This window comes from Miniopterus schreibersii (assembly GCF_964146895.1).
Source record: "Miniopterus schreibersii genome assembly, chromosome: 1".
In the NCBI taxonomy this organism is placed as follows: Eukaryota; Metazoa; Chordata; class Mammalia; order Chiroptera; family Miniopteridae; genus Miniopterus; species Miniopterus schreibersii.
The window spans coordinates 118,988,209-119,008,381 of record NC_138101.1 but is presented as its reverse complement, the minus strand read 5'-3'; the positions used below and the strand labels follow the sequence as shown (position 1 = coordinate 119,008,381).

General features: G+C 34.8%; 1 protein-coding gene across 4 annotated transcripts in view; it reads right to left on the bottom strand.

Moving 5' to 3' along the window:
• Positions 1-20,173, bottom strand: part of LOC308554805 (ankyrin repeat domain-containing protein 26-like) — a 111,759-nt gene that overhangs the window by 14,262 nt on the left and 77,324 nt on the right. For all 4 annotated transcript variants that reach the window (XM_081132337.1, XM_081132340.1, XM_081132339.1 and 1 more), the window contains 7 exons: positions 13,876-13,946; positions 13,443-13,536; positions 10,276-10,388; positions 8,356-8,485; positions 3,516-3,806; positions 2,751-2,965; positions 1,321-1,549 (listed from right to left, as the gene is read on the bottom strand). In XM_081132337.1, the coding sequence (XP_080988463.1) occupies positions 1,321-1,549; positions 2,751-2,965; positions 3,516-3,806; positions 8,356-8,485; positions 10,276-10,388; positions 13,443-13,536; positions 13,876-13,946 (1,143 nt within the window). The remainder of the gene's footprint in view (positions 1-1,320; positions 1,550-2,750; positions 2,966-3,515; positions 3,807-8,355; positions 8,486-10,275; positions 10,389-13,442; positions 13,537-13,875; positions 13,947-20,173) is intronic.

Genomic DNA, 20,173 nt, shown 5'->3' with positions numbered 1-20,173 from the left:
CCCACACCTTGACTCACCACCTCGCCCTCCCCCTCCCCAAGCTTAAGTCCTACAGTTAAGAGAAAACAAAAACTGCGCTATAGCCTGATCTTCTGAAAAACAAAAGAAAGGCCTCAAATTACCAACCTGCTGATTTCTGGAAAGTAAAATGTTACTAAATAAGAAAAGTGTTCATTATTTCAAATGCGCCAGCGGAGGAACAACCCATCAAGCAGCACGGACCACCACGGTAACACTAACAAAGAAAGAAACGGACAGTTCTCCAGAAAGAACTGCAAAATAACAGAACTGTGATATAGATGAGAGAGAAATCAAAATAGCAGTCATGAAGAAACTCAATGAGATACAAGAAAACTCAAAAGGCAGTTCAGTGAGCTCAGAAATAAAATTAACAGAAGAAGTACTTTACCAAAGAGATGCAAACTATAAAAAGAACCAAACAAATTCTGGAGATAAAGAAATCAACAAATGAGATTAAGAATGGATATATTAATAACACTGATACACAATGAAAACTAGTTGCTATTTCAAGACTCCCTATCATTGCCATCTTAGTCATCAGTCATTCAAGTGCTGGCAAGATATAGACATAAGTAAATTTCATTTAAAAAATTCAAATTTAAAAAATACATTAAAAAATTAAAAATTCAGATATTTCCTTAATTTAACTATTTAGAAAATGTACAACTGCTCAGCAACGCATTTTATAAAAATTGAAATAGAAATACTGTAAGTAAAATAGCAATTAAGAATGTTCTCTCAGGTAAGATGACAAAAATTTTCACTTAAAAACAGAAATTAATCCTTTTAGTGTTACAAGTTTATGTAATTCATAAAAAGATTTATCTCAGTTTTATTTAAATAACTAACACATATATGGTTAAGTGTTTGGATGTCAATCATTCACTTACGCTTAGGGGTGAAAAAATCGGGGTGCAGCAAAACTTTAAAATTGTTATGAACCATCACCAAACTAAAACCCATTAGAAAGTAAGCCAGAGCATCTCCAAGCACTAATCATTAGGCAATAATATTTAATTTCTAAAATAAAACTTTACTGTAGCTTTTCAAGAAATTTAAAATGTGTCAGGTTAGTTATGTTTATTGAATAGAGTTAATGATAGGTATCTCTTCAAAATGAAAGATCCATGGACTTAAAAAAGATTGTAAAATTTCTGTCTCCCTTCTATGTTAGCACAAATAATTAAGACTTTTACTTAGTGTGCATTAGTCAATTAAACAACTCAGAATTTCACCAAATTAAACACAAGAATTATGCAAAAAATCTGAAACCCAAGGGAAAAAGATAATATAACTAACCTTGATCAAGTAAGTCTCCATGCTGTTGTTTGAAATATGTGGCCTTGAGGTAGGAATGACCAAGTTTTCTCTTGGAGTAAAGTTTCTATTGGGTACAAAACTATTATTCACATTTCCAGCACAAGGTGTCTCCAGCACTGGCCTCATAGTAAGAGTGCTCAGTAAAGAGCTGTTCTGTTGTTTCTGCAGGAGGAGTTCAGCGCTGACCTCTGCTAACCTCTCGTTAGTCCTGTGAAGATTGTAAACAACAAATGCTTAGTATTTTAATTTTCCCTAAGTGACCTGAACTTTTTTAAGTTGCCATAGTAGTAAATGGAATTTCTCATTAAATAGCATTTTAATACTGAAAACATGTCAGAGCAGATTATATACAAGCAGAGGTTCTCAATTGTTTAAAGGAGTGCATATGTTTCTAGGGGGTAGGGATTCCTAACTAACAAGTAAGACAAAGTAGGGAGGGGAGGGAAATGGCTAACAGTGTTGTAGACGGCTTATCAGGTAATGCTTGCTGCCTTCTGGAAGGGCTGTGCTTACAAGATTCAGGAGGATGCCCGTGGACATATTTAGTGAACCACTTTAGAGATTTAAAAATCCCTCAAAGACACTGTCAAGCATTTGCTTTCACTACCCTTGTACAATACACTCATTACCTTGGAGATTTTAACCATTTGGCACCAGGCATACTTTAGAGCAACAGCCTCTATGGGAGAATAAGACAGCCTGGCTGGTCCTCCAAAGGAATGAAAACAGCTTCAGAGGCAGTCAGTTTACACATTGTTACCAAGGCACTGGAGGTGGGATCTGCCCTTTCTGTCTTCCACAGCCCCCCTCAGGGAGACCTCATTATTTTTAGCCACATTGTCAAGTACATTGCCCTTCACCCCTATGTTAATGTTTCCCTATTTAATTAATATGTATGTCTCTATGCAGAGTAGAAAAACTGTAAAGGACAGTTTTCCCAAGGCACCTTCTAGTGATAATAACAAAGATCACAATCAAGAAAGTAAATTTACCAAGTGCCAGAATCTGCCCAGTACTTTACCCTTTGGGTTTAAGTTATTATCTTCCAAAAAAGAATTAAACTCGTTAATGTTTCTAGTTAGGGGAATTCTGACAATTTTATAATAATATTGCTGTCTAAATTATAAAGCTTCCAAAACACTTAAAGACTGGTAGATCAGGTTAATTACATGAAAATATTAAGGGGGAAAAATCATAAAGGCACATAAAACCAAAAATGGGAGAGATATAAATTGTCCTGGACAAATATTTGAAAGATAAGTTCATTTACTAACATCATTTCCCAGAATTATACTATATAGTTAGCTTCTACTTCCTATGATTCTCATGAACCTATTTGATAAAAATTATGCTTTATAAACTAATTAATGAGGTAAATGTATTTTCTCTGATTCTATATTTTGACTTACTTGTTTAGTTTATTTGCCAATATCTTTCTACATTCTGTTTCTTCTAGGTAGAGTTGCTTATATTTTTCTAAATTTATTTCTTTAGAGTCTTGAGAAGTTTTCATTTTGGAGAGTTCAGATTGCAGATCTTTAATTCTGAGTTCCAACTGACTTCTTATTGAAGTATTATGATTCTCTCTTAACTGCTCTAGATTTTCTTGAGACGCTGCTTGTGTCTAAAGCAATTAGAAGGATACATTTTTAAAATAAGTATAATCTGAACAATTACAGTGTATTTGTTTCCTTTAGTTTTGAGTCATTGATTAAGGGAGCAATTTTTATATGAAAAAAAGCTGAAGTTTAAAATATTTATTATCAGTGTTAACCAAATCAAATCTAAATTATAAAAATAAAGTAAAATCTTTTATTATTTCTCATGCATTCTGATAATTCAAATAATAGAATAAATGTAAAATTTTAAAAATTGAAAACAATAACTTAATGGTATAATTTTTAAATCACAATTTTTTCTTTTCTTCCTAATAGTCTTGTTTTACATCTACTGGTCTTAAAAGTAAAATGATCCTCTAGTAAAAATCATTCTGAAAGATCAATTTAGTGATAATGAAGGAAACTGAAATATTGAAAGGAGAAACAAATTCCACTTTCCTTCCAGAAATCTACAAACTGCTACTAAGGGAAGTAGGGGAAACACATACAATGTATATAAAAAAACTGTAATTTGCAGTGAAATGAATTAAAGCACATTAAAACAGACAAAGTAACCTGTAAAAATAGATTGACTTCTTTTAATTTTTCTACTATATCCTGTCTTGCTCTTTCTTCAATCTTCCGTTTATACTGTTCTACTTCACTGTATTCTACCATATTCATTTCCATAAGTCTATTGAGGTTTACTACTTCTTGTTTCCACTTCTTTTTTTCATTCTCTAGTTTTTCACATTTCTTTTGTATTGCTTTCATAGAGAATAACTCCTGTTGAAGAAATTTATTTTTTTCATCCAGATGTATACATTTTGAAGATGCGGTTTCCAGTTTTGCTGTAAGATCATCATTCTGCATGAATAAAATAATATAGTTTGGTTAAGAAGGTGTAGACTGAGAATAGTCTAACTCAACATCAGTATCAAATTTTGAAATAAATTCAGTTGCAATAAAATGTTATCTGACTGTGGTAGCATCTTAGAATGTAGAATTTTGAATTACTCATAATCAAGACCAAAGTTAAAATGACCAGGAGTCACAAAAATATATTTACCGTCTCTATCTTTGCCACACAACATCTGCATTTGATTTTATACTTTTTTTCTATGACTGTTTCATGTCTTGCCTCCACAAAATGACTGTAAGTCACCTCTTAGTAGAAAGTCTTTTACCTCTTCCCAATAGTAATGCTCCATAATTTTTTAAAGAACTTTTAGGGATATCATATTGCGGTATTTAGACCTGAGTCAATAAATGCCTCTCCAAATAAGACTTTCAAAATAAGACTCTAATTAATGAATCTTATAAATATGGATTCAAATGTCATAACCTTTTACTGAATTACAAATGTTTGATGCAAATTTGAATTGTATTCCAAAAAAAAAAAAAAAAAGGTTCCTAGGGTTAAAGAGAAATCACATCTTCCACTGTAAAAGTTTAGTGAGATGAGCAATACAGTTTTTAGAACAACAACAAAAAGGAGTGCTATGTTGAAATTCTTTGTTATTTTCCACAAAATAAGAGAACACACTAAACAACAACACCAAAGACTTGCTGGAAATTCAGTCCTACTGACTTGGGGAAAACTACTTTCTTCAGATATAACGATTATTTGGTAAGACAAAGTGAGTGATGTGGAGTTTTTCAAACATGTCTACAAATTCTTTGGCACTTCTCCATGAAATAGGTTCTGGCCTTAGTAAGTAACTGGTTTCTAGTGACTAGGATATGGTGGACCTGCTGTGTGACTTCTATGTCTGGTGATACAGCTCCCATCTGACTCAGGGTGTCTCTCTAGGGAAGCTCACCCTGAGAACCCAGCCACCATGTTGTGAAGAATGAAGCAGCCCAGGACACATAGTCAGTCCTCGTATAGGTGGCCAGTTGAGACTGCCCCAGCTACCGTCCCAGCCAAAAGCCCACTGCAGCTGACAAACAGGTGAACGAACAAGCCTTTAGATGATTCCAGTTCCCAGCTTCAAGTCATCCCAGCTGATGGCAGGTGGAAGAGAAATGAGTTGGCCTTACAAAGTATGGCCTAATTGCAGATTTGTGAACAAAGTAAATATACTGCTTTGGAGGTGGTTTATTAAGCAGCAATAAATAACTGGTAGAGATACTGATATTAAAAATACAATGCTGACACTAACAAAGAAAAAAAATACACATACGTGTGAGAGTGTCTTTGAACAGGAGGTAGGTGGAACCCAAAATAATGTAGAGAAGTATGAGAGTGAAAATCAAAAGGGCCTCCAAGAGATGGTGAATGGAGCCCTGATGGCCCCTGAAGAGGCTGACAGCAAGGGCTTCTAGGCAAGTGAACAACATGGCACTGAAACGAGGATGACGGGATTCTCACTATGAAGCAGTGGAAGTAAAATCAATGCGAAAGATAACCTAAAGAAAGACTATTATTAAATATAAAAGAAACAGGGCTTACCAGTTTCAAATATCCATTTACCTGTTTATAGCTTCTCCCACATGTCCAATGGTCAAATAATTCTAAAATAAATAAAGGCTTCTGGGATAACACTGAATCCTGGAAAACATGGTCTAAGGATGAAGCCAACCATAAAACCCTCCTCAGAAAGATTGACATGGCGCTTCAAATTCCTTTAAAGATTTTCAGAATGTAAGAATTTTAAAGGCATTGTCCTACAACACCTCCAGGAAGCCTAAATTGAAGAGCTTATCTGAAAACACTTTGTGAGGGTGGCTTTTTTAATGGCATGAACCCCAATAAAATTCACAGAAAACTCAAAGTTTCTAATAGAATTGCAGTAGCAAAAACCCTGTTTGCTAGCTTGGACTAAAGGAGACCAAGACAGTACACCATAAAGAGAGACCTGTGGGTCTTAGATGTTCTACAGCAGGGGTGGCGCCCTCAAAATGATTTGGTCTGGACCTGCCAAGGCAACCGCAGGTGGGACGCGAAATTCAATAAATCTAGGAGTTTTTTTCATAGTTAATTTTTGAGTTGATAATTTTGTATGGCCTGGGAAAGACGTTATAACTATCCAAAAGGCCTCTGGCAGAAAAAAGGTTCCCACACTTATCTACAGGGAGGAAGCAGGCTGAGAGAAGAGCTGCAAGGACGGGCCATTTCTTATGAAAAGGACAGAACAAAGAGCTCAGAGGGAACAGCCATGGCCACAGAGAAGCATTCCATGGTTAGGGCTAAGTGTTCCTTTCCTCAGTGAGGAAATAGAGAACATTATGAAATCATTTTAAATCTCAGGAGTAAAACAACTGTAGTGTACTTTGGCACTATTTAAATACTATTCCTCTTCTACCTTACATCAAGCTTATTTATATTGGAGGTAAGAACACCTCATCTTTATGTTATACCACAATGTTTCTCCATAACACACAAATTGGCTTTAAAATTTTGAGATTTCAAATTGAGAGATTTCCAAAGAGAAAAGGTGACAGTCCAGATTTTAATCTTCTCCTCCTTAGGCAGTGAAATCTATTGATGAGTCTATGAATTAGGAGTTAAACATAATGAAATAAATGCCTAAGTCAGCAGATCCTGTTAGCAGGATTTAATGGGAATGAAGTGGGAGGTGCTGGTTTAGAGGCTAAAGATTTGAATGGAGAATAAAGGGAATGGGCGTTATCTTTCTAAGCCTACTTTCCCCTCCTGTCACAGAGTCAGCAAAACATAAGCTGGCCACAGGCTTTATCAAGAAGCAAAAAATCTCCACAAAAGGAGAGTTAAAAACATTCCACTACACTGACTTTTTATTATTACATAAAACAACTGGTAATTTGTAAGATGACTGGGAAAGAGTTCTCATAAAATCTGATATCGTACTGGCATAAGGATAGACTTATAGATCAAGGAATTAGAAGAGAGAATCCAAAAATTAACCCTCACATTATGACCAAGTGCTTTTTGACAAGGGTGCCAAACAATGAAGTCAGACATGAATAATCTTTTCAATAAATTGTACTGGGACAACTGGATATCCACATGCAAAAGAGTAAAATTAGACCTCTACCTCACACCATACATAAAAACTAACTCAAAATGTAAAAGCTAAAACTACAGAACTCTTAGAAGAAACACAGGTATGTATCTTCATGACTGGATTTGGATATTTTTCTTAGATGTGAAACCAAAGGACAAAAATAGATTAACTGGACTTCAAAATTAAAAACTTCTGTGCTTTAAAGGACACCATCAAGAAAGTGAAAAGGTGATCTACTGAATTGAAGAAATATCTGAAAATCCTTTATCTAATAAAGGATTTGTATCTAGGATTTATAAAGAACTCATACAATTCAATAATAAAAAGAAAATCCAATTAAAAATAGGCAAAGGAATTGAAAAGGCAGTTCTTGAAAGAAGATACATAAATGGATAATAAGCACATGAAAAAATGGTCAACATCATTAGCCATTAGAAATTGCAAATCAAAATGACAATAAGGTGCCACTTCACACCCACCAGGATGGCTACAATCAAAAGACAGGTAATGATAAGTGATGACAAGAATGTGAAGAAATTGGCACCCTCATACACTGAGTATGAAAATGTAAAATGGTGCAGCCACTTTGAAAAACAGTCTGGCTGTTCTTTAAAAGGTTAAAGATATGATCCAGCAATTCCATTTATAAGTATATTCCCAAGAGAATGAAAACATATGTTCACATAAAAACTTGGACATGAATGTTCATATCAGCATTATTAACAATGCCAAAAAGTGGAAACACACAGGTCCATCAAATGATGAACAGATTGAAAAATGTGGTTGCTCCATACAATGAAATGTTGTTCATCAATAAACAGACATAAAGGCTGATAATACATGCTACAAAACAGATGTACCTTGAAAACATTATGCTAAATAAAAAAAGGCAGTCACGAAGGATCACATCTTGTGTGATTCCACTGATATGAAATGGGCAGAATAGACAAATCTATAGAGACTGAAAGTACAGTAGTGGTTCCCTAGGGCAAGGAAGAGTGGGGAAGTGGACACCAGCACGGAGTGGCTGCTAAAGGTCACAGGGTTACTTTTTAGGATGATGAAAATGTTCTAAAATTCATCTGCATAACTCTTTGAATATAGAAAAAGCCACTGAATTGCACAGTTTAAATGAGTGAACTGCATAGTATGTTCATTATATCTCAATAAAGCTGTTACCAAAAAAAATTTTTTACTTGGTGCTGGTGCTTGGAGACCTGTAATGGTATGCTTCTTGCCAGGGTTCAAGGCACAGGAAAATTAACAGTATGCCCTTTTTATAGAAAAGTGATAAAGAAAAAAGATGTCTTTTTCACTGATATCAAGTCTATAAAATTAACAGAAAAATATTTCATTCCTCAAAGCACTGAATGATATCTATTTCTCAAACAGGTAATTTTGGGGTCCCAGAATTGATTAAAAATTACCTTATGTTTTAACATATCAATCTGAATATCCATTTCAACTTGATTCGGTTTTAAATCTCCAGGGAAACTAAGCTCTCCATTTTCATATTCATTTAACTTCCTTTTTGTATTTTTTAAGAGTTTCTTAAATCTGCAGAAATGTACGAAATTAGTAAGTCAAATTCTTTAAGAGTAAATATTTAATAATTATTTAAACAGATACTATGTTCTATCATATAAAATAAATAAATTTATAAATTATAATTCTTTCCTTTGTTACAATCTAATATCATTTGAAAGTATACTATCTAAATTATAATCTTATGTAAGATAAAAAAATTCATGACATATATGATACAGAGTTAATATTGTAACTATATAGAGTTCTTATAAGTTATTATTAATATTCATTTTAGTATGCTAAGTAAAACATTAACCTATTATTAAACAGCAACTAGAAACAAGAGATCACTATCTGAGGTGAAGAGAAAAAGCATAATTATATATGAATGTTTGAAAAGACACAAAAGTATCTTTTGGTACCTACTGACAACAATCTACAAAAAGAAAAGGAAAGTACCAGTAAAAAACATCAAGGAGATCATTTGAAATAGAAAGAGAAGCGGGAAAGAAAAATCTTTGAAGTCTGAGTTGAAGGGAAATTCAGAAGGGCAGGGCTTTAGAAGAAAGGAAATCAGAAATAATGTGTAACAGTCTCTTCAAGACTGTTTTAAAACGATCTTAAGAAAATGAAAGGGATACAAAACAATGTAGAGAAAAACAGTTAAATGAGAGGAAAACAACTATGAAAATCAGAGGACAAACTTAAGTACTCAGGGAATAAACAGAAAGGAAGCCATGTGGGGGCTTCCCAGACATTGGGAAAGATGCCATTATTATTATTATTATTATTATTATTATTATTATTATTATTATTATTATTATTATTTTAATCCTCACCTGAGGATGTTTTTATTGATTTTTAGAGAGAGAGGAAGGGAGAGCAAGAGAAACATCGATTTGAGAGAGAAACATCAATTAGTTGTCTTCCGTACACACCATGACTGGGGATTGAACCCCCATTTGGGGATCAAACCCCCAACCTAGGTATGTACACTGGCCAGGAATCTAACCTGCAACCTTTTGGTGCATGGGACAATGATCCTACCAAATGAGCCACCTGGCCAGGGCTTATTTTTTATATGAGTGGTAAAAACATGATTATGCATTCTTTATGTCCTACATACATTTTTGTATGTGTGATATATTTTATCACTAAGAAAGGAGAAAGAAACATAAGCCAAATCAAGATAATTTTTGATGTTGTTAAACAACAACACTGATAGGTTTTTAGATATTAAATTATTTGAATGCTGAAGGGAAGCACACTACTAAAAGAAAGAAAGATCACCAGAGAGAGTAAACATACTGTGCAGAATTAAAAATTTAAGTAGACATGAAAAATGCAGTTGACAGGAGAATATACAAAAGGCATCTTCATTACTGTTTTAGGAATCATTAAAGAGTAAGTATAATATTTTGGCACTCAAAACAGTTTCAAGTTGTGTTGTGAGTTTCTTAGGTAAATTTTTAAGCAGGACAATTTGGTTTTTTTTGTTTTGTTTTTTTTAAAAATATATCTTTATTGATTTCAGAGAGAGGAAAGGAGAGGGAGAGAGAGACAGACAGAAACATCAATGATGAGAGAGTCATCGGGGATTGAGCCCGCAGTCCGGGCATGTGCCCTGACCGGAAATTGAACCTCGATCTCCTGGATCCTAGGTCGATGCTCAACTGCTGAGCCACGCCCGGCCGGGCAACAATTTGTTTAATTATAAAAATTACAGATAGGAAATAAATTTGTATTTTGGTTTTAATAAAGTAAAACGACAGTTGAATCTTAGTTAATGGTAGAAGTGTTCTGAAATATTAAAATCTTACCTGGTAATTTCTTTTTCTAATTCATCATTTTTCTTCATTTCCTGATCCAAGCTATATTCCAGAGATTGTTTTAACTCAGTACATTTCTTTAACTGTTCCTTTTCATCCTGAGACTTAGAAAAACAATTTTTAAAGAAAATTATTTTTTAAAATCTAGAGACTTACTCTTCTTTCTTAGAAATACAATTTCTCACAAGTTCATGAATAATATGTGTAGGCAGGTCTATAAATGTAGTTTATAAACCGGATGCCAATAAGGATAGATTTAAAAAATAATGACTTCTTACAGCAGCTTAAATTGACTTTACATTTTCATCACTTTTTTTTCCTGGAATTTAAATTGCCAAAATTTGTAAAAACAGAGGTTTTTACATATAAAATGCTAAGTGTTAAAATTTTTGAAAAAGAGTGGCTATATTGACATTTTAATTTCTAAAGATGACCTAGAAACATTTTCATCAATAGTTCAAGATACTCCAGGTTCTATTAAATCACATCTTACTAAGATAATCTTTGAAAAATCCCCATGCAGTCCCCATTATAATCTGACTTTAGGATGAGATAAAGACTCTCATTCTCTGTAAGCACTGTTCCATAGGTTTCAATCTCTCCTTTTCTATTAAACACTTTTCTCTTTAAATAAAGTTGGTCTTCTCTATATTTTACAAAAGCTAACTTTCACTTTGTTCTTGTAACTTTTTCTATCATCCTGTTCACCCCTTCCATTAAAATCCAACATTCTATAATGCAAGGTGTCATCCACGTATTCATATTTTCACAACTTATTCTCTTCTTTTACCTAAGAATCTGACTTTCAATCCTATAATTGCACTAAAAAAATTTCGAGGGTCATATTTTTACTTAGTCCTTTATTTTTGCCTTACTTCTCAGTAGCACTGATAACAATGACCACACACACCCTCCTTCTGCTGCTCCAACCCCAATGTGTTTCTAAATAGTGACTCTGATGTATAGTTCTTGAATCTATTCTTTTTAAAAATTCTTGCAGAGTTCCTTAAAGCTCAATACTTCAAACCAGATTCTCTAATCAACATCTCCAGCCTTGACCCCTTTATTGATTGAGGTCATCTGTATTTTTCTTTCTCCCTTCTAGTTCCTCGAAGATGATATCCTCAACCACACACTCATAAACCATGATGTGGTATGGATCACCTTTGTAGACAGATAATCCTGTACATTTTAGGTTGATCCTTATTGGTGTTACTTTGAGTGTAGTGTTATTTTCTGATCCTGGGGGCACCTTCACCTTAGGATGTTGACCGGAATACTGTGTCTTATTTTTTTCTTGTAATGCAAATGTTTTTCACAAGCATCATATCATCAATTATCTCCCTTTAAATTTTTTTTTTTCCCTATTCCTTAGAGACCTGACCTATGGTAGTCTTCTGAAGTTCTTTTCACATGCATACAAAACTATATAGTTCAAAGGCTTGAGAAAGCTAGAGCTATCTTCTTGCCAGTTCAGACGCTTCACCTCAACACTGTGTTGATCAAATATCTTAACCCAGGTAGTCTCTGGCCTGGGGGTTCATGAGATGAGAACCTTCCAGAGAAGCTAGGTCTATTGATTAAATTGGTTTAAATTTATCTCATTAAATTTTTGATTCACAAGGTAGACCATATGGTGACTAATAATTCTGTGTCATAAACCTAATTCATTTCTATAGAAATCTACAAAAAAATCCCTCATTAGTTTTGTATAAGCTTAATCAATTTTGTGGATTCTCACAAATTTTTCAATTTTTGATACCTTAATATATTTCTGTGTGAAACTGTTAAGGTGACAACTCTTGGCACTCTTATTCACAGAAGACTCCTTATCAACATACCATTTCAGTTGTAGAAAGGTATGCTAATACAATAGGACTTATTCATATAAAGTCTAGAAAAAATAATTTTCAATGTTTCTTCAGCCACAAGAAGGACCAGTCAACACAATGTTCTAATTCCCCTGGTAGGTATACCTGTTTAATGAAACTGTAAGAACCTAGATATTGTGACTGAAAGAAACTAGTTGGCAGATGCATCTACCTCACTGCTCCAACTTAGGGTTCACAGTGCAATCTTCTGACCTGAAATTACAGGCAGCCTCTCCTACAGAGGAGAATATGAATGGCAGGAGAATCCTGTTCTGCTTGGTAAATAGTTACGTAGTTTTCACCATTCATCAATAAATTGAAGTTCTGGATTACACACCTGTCTTTTCTGAGATTGGATTATTAAATCTTTGAAAGACTGATTAACACAAGTGAATGGAAAATAAATACAGTGGTACCTAGGTTTTCAAATGTAATCTGTTCCAGAAGACCATTCGAGTTCGGAAATGTTCGAAAACTGAGGGATCAAGAGTGGGCAGCTAGGCCTCAGGATCTTGCACTCAGGGGACGCTGTATGGCATATTCAACTTCCAAGGCGCGTTAGAAAACCAAAGCATTTACTTCTGGTTTACGGCGTTTGTAAACCGAAATGTTCGTCAACAGAGACATTCGAAAACCGAGGCATCACTGTAATCTGTTAACTTGCAATGCTAAGAGCACTATGTTGCTATGTAAGGCCCTGATTGAGCAGCCTTTTCTACTTTTTCACTGGCGTCTCTTTTCCTTTTTAAAATTCAGCAAAGGGAAAAAATACACTCCTTTCAAAAAAACACTTACATAATGACTAGTATTCATTCTTGATGAAGAGAACAAATTAGAACATTAAAAGTAATTCATTCTAAAATCTCACTGAAGAGTTTAGATTACAAGAGAAATTCAGAATTCTAGATTAAATCATTACTTGAATTTCTGTACTCAAATATTTGTATTCCAATGTCTATAGCAGCATCATTAACAATACCCAAAAGCTGGAAAAAAACAAATGTTGGACAAATGAATGGATAAAGAAAATGTGATATATATCAAATATTGCTTTTAGACCATCATAATATTTTTTATTAAAATCGTAGTATAAAAACCATAAATTTTATAAATTCAGTAAGCTTACTCTATAAAGAGGAATTACATTACTAGCAGCAAGTAGTACCATATGAATACAAAAAATACTTTTATCAGTGAGACTTTCATATTGTCCAAAATATCTTACACACCACTATTAGAGAAATAACAATTCCTTTTCAGTATGTGGAAATTAAGAGACTGACTTACCGAATTTTTTCCCAACAGGTCTGTCTGAAGCTGTTCAATTTTGTGAGCTTGCTTTTTGACTGTAACTTTTAACTTGGCATTTTCAATTTCAAGCCTAAAATGTATATTTCACAATAATTATTCTCACACATAGATTTAAAAAGTACCAAATAATTTCTCAACAAACATCTGAAGGTGCAATAACATAAAATCTTAAAATTTGAAAAGTAAATGATTTGGCAATTGTGCCATATTTTTCTAGTTGTATTTTGCGGATAATGTGCAAAATTTAGAGGCAGTGTATACAAATTACGCATTTCAGAATAGCTCAAAGCTGAAATAGTTATCCAGCTTCACACTGATGTTTTTATCATAACTGATCTAATTCTCATAATACACTGCTCATCTATTTTATAAATACTCATGTTATCTTCTGTGCTGCTTTAAATTGTACTTTTGCATGTGATCTTGCGTCTCCTCAGCACATCTTACGGCGGCTGTACATCGATCCTGTGCTTCTTGCAACTAAAATAAAGAAAAAAACACACTTTTAACGACTGATAGTCTAGTATAAATCTACCTGTTTTTGTAACTAAAATTTTATTGCAACACAGCTACATTCTTTCATCTGCATTTTTTTAATGGCTACTTTGTGCTAAACAGCAGAGCTGAGTTGTGACAACAGAGACCTCATGGCCCATAAATCCTGAAATATTTACTACTTGGCCCTGTCCAGAAAAGTTCACCAACCTCTTTTCTAGTACTGAAAAGAAAACATGATTTAGGTATTTAAATTATATTGTATTAGATAAATATACAAATTTATAAACTGGTCAAATGGGGTAAAATAGAAAATCACCTTATGATAAACATTTATATATTTGCATTCTAAGCACCACATCAGCTATAATTTTAAATATTCACAAATGTGAATGACCATGGCTATTCCAGTGACTATGAGAGTTAATATGCTGCTTTTGGTGACAACCAGATGTTTCATGGAATAGCTTGAGAGGCAGTACCTACATAGGAGCCAGAATGCCTGGGTTTGAATCCCAAGTCCACCAGTTATTAGCTGTGTGAACTTGAACAAATTACTTAAAGTTTCTTCATCTGTAAAATGGAGATAATAATGGCATCTACCTCACCAGGATGTTGGGAACATTAAATTAGGGAATATACATAAAGTACTTAGAAGAGTTTGTGGCTGAGGGTACTCTCTAAGCATTTGTAGTTAGCATTATTATTGTTACTGTATTTTATGTTCTAATAAAATTTTATACTTTAGGCACATGGCATGCTAATGGAAATGGTCTCTTATATAAGTTACACTGAAATAATTTTTCATACCATTGACATCAGCAGCAAATGAGGAGCTGGAGGCCCAGAATATATCCCCAGTAATTCAAAAAGCTTTCGCCAATTCCACTAGCCAACAATACTTTTCTGCTTATAATAATTCATAACTTACTTCCTCTCTGTACTACTCAGTGGGCAATAATCATGAGCTACAATGCACATAACACCTCCTAGACTGAGTACATGACTTATATGACCTGACAGGCAGGGTAAAGCAGCCACCATGGAGATAATGGACTAGTTCTCAAATTCATTCATTCCCAGCAACTCTTTATGTTGGGTCGCTTTGGATGGGCTGCTTTAGGAAGTACTCTGATGAGTAGATTAAGGTGATGGGGTATGGCATATCAAAAAAACTCCTCCAGAACTTTACTGTTGCTAAAGTGCTATAAATCTGTAAATCCCAGTTCTGGCTGCATAGTTAAGGACGGCTGATTTAGATTTTTTCTCTCCTTACAGTGAGGGTAAAAAAGATGAGCTTCTGATTAAACAGTTCTCTATTATATTTATATCTAATTGCTTAAAATATATTGAAAATAAAAGATTAATCATATTAGTGTCTCCAAGAAGAAAGAATTGGTGTAGTATAAAATATTTAATTTTATCCTAACAATAGTTAACATAAAATATTTTCAAGTTATACAAGGATAGGTACCATCATATCAAATAATATATCTCACAGGCAAATTCATACTTTGAAAGACAAGATCATCTCTCATGAAAAGAATTAAAACAATGTAAAATTAAGGGACAGATGTTCTGGACAGATGAGATGACAAGTGCTGAAAACAATGAGGTCAATGAGAGTTAGTCAGAACACACTACATGGAAAAGGAGAGATTGGGAGCCAGGTCCAAAGAGATGTTGGATCAGGCAAGAGGAACAGAGACTGAAAAGACAGCAAGAACAGCATGAGTAGTAAAGCCCGAGAAATGTTAAAATCAGCCATCTCAGATATGCATCGGCAACTAGCAGATATGCAAGATGGCAACAGATTGAGTAGAAGCTACACTGAAACTCTCCCAGACCAAACTGGAATTAGAACTAAAATACAGAAAAACCACCCTGAACAATCAACTGCAACTGAAGATTAGCTAGGGAACACCCTCATAACCAAGGAGGAAAAGTGGAGATCTCATAGAGACTGGTAGGAAGTGAGGAGGTGTGAGAGGGCAGGCCCACAGGCAGCAGCTGAAGGTCTGGAGGGATATCTCAGCTGTGGGGGGTTCCCACTGAGAACTCTGGGGTCTAAACCCCACGCTGGGCTCCCCAGATCAGAGAATCAGAACTGAGAAAGGTGTCCACATAACATATGGCTATGAAAAGCAGCAGGGATTCTGTCTGACAGGAAGAGATGGCTGGAAATGCAGGCACCCTCTTAAACGGCCAATGCACAAAGTTTCATGTGCAACCACTCACCATGGGTTCCAGTACAGGGAGGGCAGAGTGGACTGGAGCTGTGTGAGGAGAATCCAGGGGGGCTGGAACAATTGCCCAACCCTGCTGGAAAACCTCTGGCCCCACCCTGTGGAGTATCTATAGCCTGAAGTTCATCAAGAGACTGAATAACGGCCTCTGGGGCTATGAGTCTTTGCTTGATTTTCTTCTGGATCCAGGGCTTGGAAAAGCAGACTTTGGTCCACATCTTGATCCTGTCCAAACACACCTAGCACCAACAGAGGAAACCAGAAGCTGTGGAGCATGGAAAACTCCAAACAGGGTACTCAAGGCCAGTAACAAACACTGCCTAACATTGGCCTGCACCAGAAACCATCCAAAAGACTGTGAGTCCTAGCTGATCTATCTAAAAAATAGAAACAAAGCCAAAAAAACAGACAAAATAGGTAGAAAAAAAGCCTAAAATGAAAGAACAAAAGAATTCTCCAAGGAAGAGCTAAATTAAATGGAGATAAGCAATCTACCAGATATACAGTTCAGAATATTGATCATAAAGATGGTCAACAGCATGAAAAAAATTATAGAAAATATTAGGAAATTAAGAATGACATAGTAGAAATAACAAAAACATTGAAAGGCATGAATAGCAGATTAGCAGAAGGTGAGGATTAGATCAGCAAATTAGAAGACAGGGTAGAAAAAAATCACTTGATCAAAGATCCAAAAAGAAAAAAGAATTAAAAAACAGGACAGTTTATGGGAGCTGTGAGACAACATGAAATGTAACAATATTCACATCAAAGGGCTGCCAGAAGAGGTAGAAAGTAAGCAAGGGTTAGAGAACCTGTTTGAAGAAATAATGGCAGAAAACATCCTTAATATGGAAGGAAAAAGTCACACAAGTTTAGGAGGCACAGAAAGTCCCAAGGAAGAAGAATCCAAAGAAAACCATGCCCAGGAACATCAAAATTAAAATTGCCAAATATTCAAGACAAAGAGAGAATATTAAAGGCAGCAAGAGAAAAGCAATCTGTTACCTACAAAGGAGCACCCATAAGGCTGTCAGCTGACGTCTCATCAGAAACTCTACAGGCCAGAACAGAATGGCATGAACTATTCAAGGTAATGCAAAACAAGGATCTGAAACCAAAAATACTATATCCAGCAAGGTTATCATTCCAAATAGGTGGTGAAATAAAGAGCTGTACAGACAGAAAAAGGCTAAAGGAATTTATCACCACCAAACCAGAATTGCAAGAAATGTGAAAGGGATTGCTGTAATAAGAAGTTGAAATAGAGAGAGAAACATAGGCATAAAGAATTAAGATGGGAATAGATTAATACTTTTCAATAATAACCTAAAATATAAATGGATTAAATGTTCCAAAAAAATGACAGAGGGTAGGTGAGTGAATAAGAAAACAAGACCCAAATATATGCTGTCTACAAGAGACCCACCTCAGAACAAAAGACTCACACAGGATGAGAGTGAAGGGATGAAAAAAAATTTTGCATGCAAGTGGAAATGAAAAAAAAAAAAGAGCTGGGGTAGCAATACGCATGTCTGATGAAACAGACTTCAAAATGATTACCATAATGAGGGACAAGAAAATTTATTACATAACACTAAAATGATTGATCCAACAAAAGGATATAACCCTGATAAATACATATGCGCCCAATATAGGAGCACCTAAATTTACGAAAAAAGCTTCTGGACAACCTTAAGGGAGAGATGGACAGCAATACAGACATAGTAGGGGACTTTAACACCCCACTGACTTCACAGGATAGGTCTTCCAGACAAAAAATCAACAAGGAAACAGTGACCCTAAATGACACACTAGATCAAATGGATTTAACTGACATTTACAGAACATTCCACCCCAAATCTGCAGAATATACATTCTTCTCACATGCACACAGGACATTCTCAAAGACAGACCACATGTAAGGACACAAAACAAGTCTCTAAAAGTTCAAGAAGACTGAAATCATATCAAGCATCTTCTTGGACCACAATGACATGGAATTAGAAATCAACTACAATAAAAACACTCAAAAACATTCAAACACATAGAGGCTAAAGAGCATGTTATTAAACAAAATGCATTACTAACGAGATCAAGGAAGAAATCACAAACTTTGTGGAAACAAATGAAAATGAACACACAACTACTCTAAATCTATGGGACACAATGAAAGCAATCCTGAATGGGAAGTTCAAAGCACTACAGGCCTATCTCAAAAAACAATAAAAACTTCTAATAAACTATCTAACCCTACAAGTTAAAGACTTAGAAAGAGAACAACCAGAAAAGCCCAGAGTAAATAGAAGGAAGGAAATAATAAAGATCAGAGCAGAAATAAATGACATAGAATCTAAAAAAACAATACAAAAGTTCAATGAAACCAAGATCTGGTTCTCTGAAAAGATAAACAAGGCTGATGAACCTTTAGCCAGGCTCATCAAGAAACAGAGAGAGGACACAAATAAACAAAATCAGAAATGAGAGAGGGGAAGTGACAACCCATCCAAAAGAAATACAAAGGATTGTAAGAAAATACTATGAACAACTATACGCCACCAAGCTTGACAACCTGGATGAAATGGACAAATTCCTAGAAAAATACAATCTTCCAACACTCAATCAGGAAGAGTCAGAAAACTTGAATAGGCCAATAACTGCTGATGAAGTTGAAGCAGTAATTAAAAAACTCACAGCAAACAAAATCCCTGGTCTGGATGGCTTCACGGGAGTTTTACGAAACATTCAAAGAAGAACTAACAACTATCCTCCTCAAACTATTCCAAAAAATCAAAGAGGAAGGAACACTTCCAAGATCTTTTTAAAAGGCCAGCATTAGTCTAATTCTAAAACCAGATAAAGACACTACAAAGAAAGAGAATTACAGGCCAATATCCCTGATGAATATAGATGCTAAAATCCTCAACAAAATATTAGCAAATCGGACCCAGTAATACATTAAAAAGATCATATATCATGACCAAGTGGGATTTATTCCAGAGATGCAAGGCTTGTACAATATTTGCAAATCGATAAACATGATTCATCACATAAACAAATTGAAAGAAAAAAATCACATGATTATATCAATAAATGCAGAAAAAGCATTTGACAAAATCCAACATCCATTTTTGATAAAAACTCTGAGGAAAGTGGGAACAGAGGGATCATACCTCAACATAATAAAGGTCATATATGACAACCTACAGCCAACATCATACTCAATGTGCAAAAACTACAACCATTTCCCCTAAGAAACAGGAACAAGACAGGGGTATCCATTTTCACCACTCTTATTCAACATAGTACTGGAAATCTTAGCCACAGTGATCAGACAAGAAAACATAAAAGGCATCCAAATTAGAAAGGAGGAAGTAAAAGTGTTAATTATTTGCAGATGACATATTTTACACAGAAAATCCTAGAGACTCCACCTAAAAACTACTAGATTTAGTAAATGAATTCTGCAAGGTTGCAGGATACAAAATTAACACCCAGAAATCAATGGCATTTTTATACACCAATAACGAACTCTTGGAAACTGAACAAATAATCCTGTTTACCACTGCAACCAAAAAATTAAGAGACTTAGGCCCGGCCGGGCGTGGTTCAGTGGTTAACCATCGACCTAGGATCCAGGTGATCAGGGTTCGATTCCCGGTCAGGGCACATGCCCGGGTTGCGGGCTTGATCAATGACTCTCTCATCATTGATGTTTCTATCTCTCTCTCTCCCTCTCCTTTCCTCTCTGAAATCAATAAAGATATATTAAAAAAAAAAAAAAAGAGACTTAGGAATAAACTTAACCACGGAGATAAAAGACCTGTACTCCAAAAATTCCAGGACATTGCAAAAAGGAGGAAGATATAAACAAGTGGAAGACTATACCGTGTTTATGGATTGGGAAAATCAACATCATTAAAATGTCCACACTACCCAAAACAATCTATAAATTCAATGCAATCT